General features: G+C 33.4%; 1 protein-coding gene across 4 annotated transcripts in view; it reads right to left on the minus strand.

The window, feature by feature from the left end:
• ADCY8 (adenylate cyclase 8) overlaps positions 1-7,922 on the minus strand; it is a 144,456-nt gene that overhangs the window by 86,610 nt on the left and 49,924 nt on the right. For 3 of the 4 annotated variants that reach the window (XM_019614245.2, XM_010709320.3, XM_019614246.1), the window contains exon 2: positions 5,979-6,128. In XM_019614245.2, the coding sequence (XP_019469790.1) occupies positions 5,979-6,128 (150 nt within the window). Of the gene's footprint in view, positions 1-5,978; positions 6,129-6,731; positions 7,892-7,922 lie in introns of those variants that run through there. The other variant, XM_019614247.2, reaches the window with a different exon arrangement.

The raw sequence follows: 7,922 nt of genomic DNA on the forward strand, positions 1-7,922 counted from the left end.
TGAAAGTTAGCATCACACAGATCTAGATGGATTTCACTTGTCAACTCAAACAACTGCAAGGAAAATTCTTCTTTTGTAAGACACCATCATGTGCTCCAAATCGAACAAAAACTGTGCAAATAAAATGTTTCAGAGATGTTTTTTTTTTCCTCTCAATTATTTTTTTGAAACACTAATCCAATCCACAGGTCATACATATTAGTAGGATATGGTTTATTAACTTATCTTTAATGAAGCATCCCACTCATTTTCACCATTTCTAGATCCAGAAAGGCTTTTATAGTCTCACTGTGTTTAGAGAGGTGCTGGAGAGTAAAACTGTAGACGTGACATGAGAGAAATCTCTTAACCATCAATAAAATAACTTTTCTATGAGTAGCATTCCAGGAAGGTTGAGATCATATTACAAAACCCCCAGTATTGGGGATATGTGCTGGACTGATTTTTAAAGTGATTTAGCAAACTAACTTCTGTTCTCTTAGTAGTTGTTTTAAGCCTCCATTTCCATCTTTAGATAGAGGAACTTTTAAGTCAAAATATTAATTTCCCTACGTAATAATTGCTTTCTGGTATATATAGCTCGATATATGTATGCGTGGTGCAGGAAAAGGCAGACTGACAATTATCTGAGATATTCTTCATAATTAAATGATAATATTTGAAGGCTTAAAATGTTAGACAAATTTCAAGCAAAGATGAATTGCCTGGGAAAGAGCAGGTAAGGACACCAGAGATTATTATAAATTCAATTATTCATAGAGACATCATTTCAATGTATTCGTGGATTTAATATGTAATTCATGCAAAGTTAGGGATTTTGCTTTGAAGAGAAATGGAAGTAGAAATGAAAATGAAATGCAAAACAGGTTCCTGTTCTTCACTGAGGGCAATTTCATAGCATTTTGACAATGAGGAAAATATATTATTTGTTATTTTTGAAAGTTTTGCAGTAGCTAATTAAGAAAATACATTCTCCTTTTTCATTGCCTGGATATAATGAAAGCAGAATTACCTGCTGTGCCTTTACAATAAAATCAAGGTAAAAAGGAAGACAACGTTTTTGAACTGGTTGTTAACAAAGTGCAATACCAAGTGTAAACTTTTTTGAAATACAGAGATACCAAATGAAAGTATAGAATCAAAACTTCAAACATGTAATAGTAAGTGATGATGTCATTGAAAATAAAAAGGATTCAGGAAAACTGAGAACATCATTTTCTTCATTTATACATAATTGCCATGTACTGATAACAACACTGGAGGACATTTTATGACTGCCACTTTGGCTGTTTGATATAAGTATACATCTTAAACATAAGCAATTTACAACTACTACTATCCACCATACTCTTCACTTTATTAAAATAGTGATTAGATTTAGGAAAGACACTGTTTCTGAAAATTAATGAAAAGTAAATATACATACATAAATATCAGATCCTCCCTGAATTTGTTACTTTTGAAAATTAGGCTGAAACTGTGATCTTTCAGAAATACTTGTGAAAATTTTACTTGAAAGACTTGTAAAGAGTAAATGGTGATGAGAGAGGAAGGATGAAACAAACAGAGTTTTATACTTCAATTGTGTAGAGGTTTTGAAATGCTGAAACTGGAATTTAAGTCATTTAAAAGCTCTGACAAACTTTAGTCAGATTCCTTAAAATTCTTCTCTTCACACAAGACTACATTTCATCGCCTTCAATATGTGCAGTAGATGAATGCATTGCAATCTGCTTGAAAGCTAAACCTGTGCACCTGTGGATGTTTTCTATGGAGAATGAACTAATGGACTTTGAAGTCAAACTGGAAAAAAAATATATATATATCAACCATACTGAAACAGAAACAGGGATCCTTAAATCGTGAAAGTCTCACAAAAGAAAGAGATCACAAACTGCTGGACAGTATCTGAAAAGAGAAAATAAAAAAAATTCATGTCTTTCAAAGTTCCACCTCAGAATTGCTATTTGTTCTTCTACAAACACACAAAAACATCATTCCACCATAGTGGGGCAAACTATTATTTTGGTGGTTTTAACTTCCATATTCATTACACTGTACAAAAAGGACGATGACAAATCAATGAATGAGAGTATTTTCACTGAAAAATATTTGTCTTGTCAATATGAATTTCATCAGGAAATGTTCTCTTTACCTCTTGCTTTCCACCACAAGACTGAAGCTGATGTAGAAAGTTTATGTTTTTTGGAATTCTGAAAGTACTCACTAGGGAAATCTTCAAAATCTCTGAAACCCAAACAGATTCCTTATTTATCATTTTTACTGTTTCTTTGTACAACTACGTATATCTCATTCTACCTCTTTACTGCCTCTAAGACATAGATTTTGTTTACTTCACAACTAGTGAATTTCCATTGTGGGCTCTTTTAGGTATTATGATTTGCATAATAATGATAGCCTAGCACTTAGTTATTAGAATGATATATGCTTAGAGGTGATCAATATAAAGTATACTGAAAAACTGGAGAGATCATTCTGAGAGCACAGAAATTATGTATTAGTTTTAACAGTGCGTAAAAATGAACAGAAGCATATGAAAAGCATTTATATATATTTTTAACTGTAAGTTTTGCTCTGTAAATACTTATGAAAGTAAAAAAGAATACTTATAATTCCTTGCTTCAGTTTTTAACTCATATTTTTTTTTCCTACTTTTGTAGTCTTCTGATTTAAACCAAGTCAGTCCCAAACCAGACCAAATGGCAATCTGTCATACTTCATATATGACATGCAATATCTATAACATGTTATAATTGTCACTATTATTTTCAGCTTAAGAAGTGGAAACAAACCTTGTGAGATTTTAATTATGCCACTCGTTACCACAAAAGGAAAGAGTATCACCACTGAAAGCCACAGAAGTGTTGACCCTGCTGTAAGAAACCTTAAGTTTATAAAGCTTATGAGAACTGAGGAGAAATAAAACAAAATGGAAAAGAATTCAGATTTTCAGTCATATTAAGGATGGAGTTTTCTATGCTTATGGGAAAATTATGTTGCAACTTTGAAAACATCTACTTTTGAAGACCTACTGATAAAAATAATTAAGATAGTTCATAATGCATATAACAAACGAAAATAGTCTCTTCAAATATATATATATATACTTTTCCTCTTTGTACATATTCCTTATTGAATATTACCTGCAATTTTAAGTAGTTATATTTTTTGTCATATAGCCCACGCAACTTTTTAATAAGGAGGAAATATTTTATTTGTATATTTCTGCTTGGTCTTTTTCTAACGTTAAAGCCACAACATGACTCCTGGAACTATTATCTGGAAGAATTATACAAATAATTATATGTCCATTTACTCAGTTCATACTTTTAGAAAATTTCAGAAGCCATATCACAGCTATTGGCTTGTACACATTTTTTTTCTTTTTTTTCCCCCCTTCTTCAGTTATCAGAAAAGTTTACTGGAAAGTTACAGAATGAATTTATCAAAATTGATCCTTAATTTTTTTAAAATGTGCTATGAATATAATAATAATGTCATAATATAATATTTATGACACGTGGAGAAAAACTACATGTTACCTGTATCATGAAATGCGAATGTCTTGAAAGTAAATTACTGCCTGCAGATAGTAATCCAGTGGAGATGACAAAGCTACAAGAAAAAAAGCATCCACCCAGCATATGACATTTTCAGTCACCCCAATGGATGCACATTTAGAAATTGCTTACATGAGCCATTACTTTGGAAAGAAACAGAAAGAACAGAAGACTCAGAGAAGATAGTCTTCATTCCAGAACTGGAATATATCATCATTGCTCTTGTCCCAAATACAGATAAAGTCATTTTGTATATAATACGTAAGTATGTATTTAGATTATATATAATACACATAATATATGTGTATATATTTTGTATACTATATACATGTATATAATACATGTATGGTATGAAATATATTTCACGCATATATGTTTAAAATACATAGATCTAATATAGCATTCATTTGCATTGCTATACACAGCAAATTGATTATAGAATACAGATTAGAATATTTAACAGAAATACATCATACTCATATAACATAATATTATATTGATATATGTAATATATAAAAATGTGTATACATTCATATATAGGTGTTCATAATATTAGAGTTCAAATGTTCCAACCAAATTAATTAGAATTATATCAAAATGTTTTGTTCCTAAACAGAGAATCATACAATCGTTTAGGTTAGAAAAGACCTTCAAGGTCATCAAGTCCAACAGTTAAATTTGGGACTAGCTTAGCATTAAGTTGAGTTTTAAAAGAACTCTTTCCTTAAGTTATCAGATACCTGTATTTTTCTCTAAGGTATTGTCCTTGGACAGAACACCTTTCCCCTTATGCATTTCCAGTCATATGATGCCTATGACACAGTACTTTGTTTATAGGTGAGTCTCAGTCATAAATGTCTAACTCTCCAGGAAGTTCTGTCCTCAGGGAACAACACAGCCTTAGATCCTTGCAAGGCACTGGGCCAAAACAAAACGCACTGTTCAACATTTATTAGAAACAAATCTTTCAGATGCAAGCCCTACTTTCATCTGCACTAAACAAAACCTTGTTGTTATTATTTTTTAAAACCCATTGAAATAGAAGCACTTTGTCTTCATTTTCCTAATAGGAAATAAAATTTCAGCAAAATTGAATTTCTCAGGAAAAAAAGAATGTTATCTTCATAGAAATTTCATTTTCCATGAGAAAATAAAACAGTTATAATGGAAAATCCTCAGAATTATCTGGAGCAGGGAAAATTCCTGTTATCATTTTCTGAAGAAGTTTACACTGAACTCTAGGGAACGATACTGAATGTAAAAGCTTACAAAGTGCTAGTTTACAAAGGAATTGACAAGAAAAGAGCTTTTTATAAACAAAAACAAAAATAAAAACAAGCCAGGCCACAAAAACAAAAAACGAACTCCTACAGTTACAATGAGAAGGGAGCATCCCAGGAAGAATCCAGCTTTCCTTCAGGACCCCCAGTCAACAATGACTGGAGAGACCTTCTGTCAGATCTAAGTGGCAACACTCAACACGGTCATTGCTTCAATTCTCACTTTAAGTATAAAGCATTACATTTCCTAAATATCTTTATAAGAAAGTGACTTTAATAAATTAAACTAAATTAAATTGGAAAATAACACACATTTCTTTACAGAAGGATGAAATTAATATGAGTAAGAAACAGCAGTGTAATGTTATAGGTTGTACTTTGATCTCCATGCAACTTTTTAAAATAAGAGATGAACCTTCTGATATTTCAGTTGAAAAGCATAATTTCGTAATGGTACATCTCATTTCTACTGCCTAAGCAGAAATTAATAAGTGGAAAACTTATTTTACTGGATGTCTCTTAGTTATGGATTGGAAATTATGATGTACCTAAGAACAACTATACAAGTTTGGACCAAAGGTTCATCTAGTCCAACACGTTATTGCTCACAGTGATCAAAAGGAAATTTTCAGAGAAGAGTTTAGGATTAGAGAAAGCATACAGTGATACTTCCTTGTAGTAGGATTCCAGCTCTGAAAAATCATCTCGGAGGCAAAGGCAATGTTTTAGTATTTTCTCAATCTAGATAGAGTTTTCTTCCATGAAGTTGCTTAATTCAGCTAATACAAGCTTTTTGTATCCAAAACATGCTGAAACAACTTCTCCAGTTTTAACCCCACTTGTGTAAACAATCATTTCTAAAAAGCTGTGAGATACTGCTTCACACAATGACCCCCTCTTCTTGTATAGGAAAAAGCAGTGATATTCATCTGGTTTCCCTAAGAAAATCTTAAAATTGTCATATCAGATCAATACACAACAGCAAAATGATTGCAATCATCTCACTTAACCTGCACAAATCAGATAGCATCACACTGAGGCTACAAATGAGCCAACAGCCCGGGCTGTTCAATTATCAATTCCAGTTAATACAAAAATAGGAGTGTTTCTTGAATACCTGTCGCTGGTTTTCTGTCTCTAGCCTCAGTCTGGCTTCTACACATCTTCTGGTCTCCAGGAAGGCTTGACGTTGTGCTCTGTCTGATAGGTAGCTAATGAAGATTCCTGCGGTGTTCATACACATAAATAACACTGCCTGGGCCGCTATCTGCAACAAATAACAAGCATGATTTGATCAGGTAACAGAAGCAAAAATATCTGTTTAAAAATATGAAGAGGGAATAAGAATAATGGCTCTCCAGTCATGTTGGCTGTAAAACTAAAAGGCTATGAAAGTTTGCATAGAGGAATCCCTTGGATCTTAATTAAAGGCATCAAATATATAACATTCTCTCTGCCTTGAGGAAGAAGTATAAAGTATTTGGGGGCATTAAACTCTAGTTGAACCACAAATGATGTTTCCAAGAAGTGACTCACAGGGCTATAGTCAGGAATGATTACAAACATAATTAACGATTTGTTTTTGCACTGCCTCTTCTGTAGAAGCAACTTTTTGATTTGTTTTATGGCTAGTTTGAGAGCAAAGCCATATTAAGGAAAACAAAGAGTGCCAGTTAGCTAAGAATTAGTATCAATTATAATAGTTATTCTGTTATTGATCAAATCAAATAAATTCATTTTCAGCTGGTGCCAAAGTACAAGCTTACATGATCTGAATCCCGAACTATCCAACAAGAGAAGCTGAATGCATAACCAAATACTTGCATAGCCTGTGCCTGTGTACACAAGCCCTTTATTCACCAATGCTTACGTAAGAGCTGCACTCTTTCCTTGTAGAAGGTGCGTCACAGCTTCTTTCATTGAGACATGAACTTAAATGATCCAAATGGGAGTGTATGGTTGGACAGTATAAATTCCAATGGCTTGTTTGCTTGTCATTTATACCTCTTTGTGCTCTGTTTATTTGTAAGGCATAACATATCAACAAGTGAGGATCTTTTAGGAAACACATTAAAAAATGTATAATGTTTGCGTGCATTATAGACAGAAAAGAGCCCTGCAAATTCAGTTCTTTATCCAACACTTCATTGCTGATGTATATTACAAGTTTATGGGAAGTCCTCTCAGCTCTTGCTTCATTCTGTTTTTAGGTTGTTTTATTCTTCTCTCTGTCATGGTGCAGTCAGAGCCACTGTGCTAATGAGGTGTCACTAATTGTGCCCTATTTTTCAGGGTTGCACCACAGTTCTTGTGACAAAGCAGCCATGGACTACATTACCCTGCATGCCAGCATCATCTGAGAGATGTCCAGGCTCTGATACTTATGCACCATAACAGTGAGGGTCATTCTTATAGGGTCATAACAACATTAGAACTGCCATGCAATGATGGACAAAGTGTTCAACACTCTGAATCCTGTCCCTGATAGCAAATTACAGAGAATGCTTAGGTAGGAGTGCATGTATAAGTCAAGTGCGCTAGAATGTTTTTCCTAAACTGTCCTGAAAGCTCCATCAGACTGTGGCTGAGGGACATCATTGGCTAAAAGTTGTATTTTTGTAGTGTTATCTGATAATCAGTTGTACTAAGATCCAACTTTTGCTTCTTCTAATAGAAGAAAACATTTAGAAAAACTCCTAATCTCATTTTGATGCTGTGACTTAGATCTGCAGGTCTCATTCCTCACATTCAAGTAGGTTGCTAAAGTGATATTTGATATCAAACCAAATGCATTTGGCAGAAACATCACCTTTATATATTCCCGTATTTCTGAATTTGGAACATTGTTCTATGATCAAACAGGGAATTCATTTACAGTTTATATGCCATGATTAAATAAGAATGCATATCCTGGCTCCATCTGAAGCTCTGCTTAATCTTTGCCAATAATAGAAGTCTAGGAAAAGCTTATGAGAAATAGGGTGTGATTAGCATGATCTTTGCATCATCCTAGTTTCCAGGATCAACGGTTTACGGGCTGGTTCGGCCCGGTTCCGTGACT

This window comes from Meleagris gallopavo, chromosome 3 (assembly GCF_000146605.3).
Source record: "Meleagris gallopavo isolate NT-WF06-2002-E0010 breed Aviagen turkey brand Nicholas breeding stock chromosome 3, Turkey_5.1, whole genome shotgun sequence".
Lineage (NCBI taxonomy): Eukaryota > Metazoa > Chordata > Aves > Galliformes > Phasianidae > Meleagris > Meleagris gallopavo.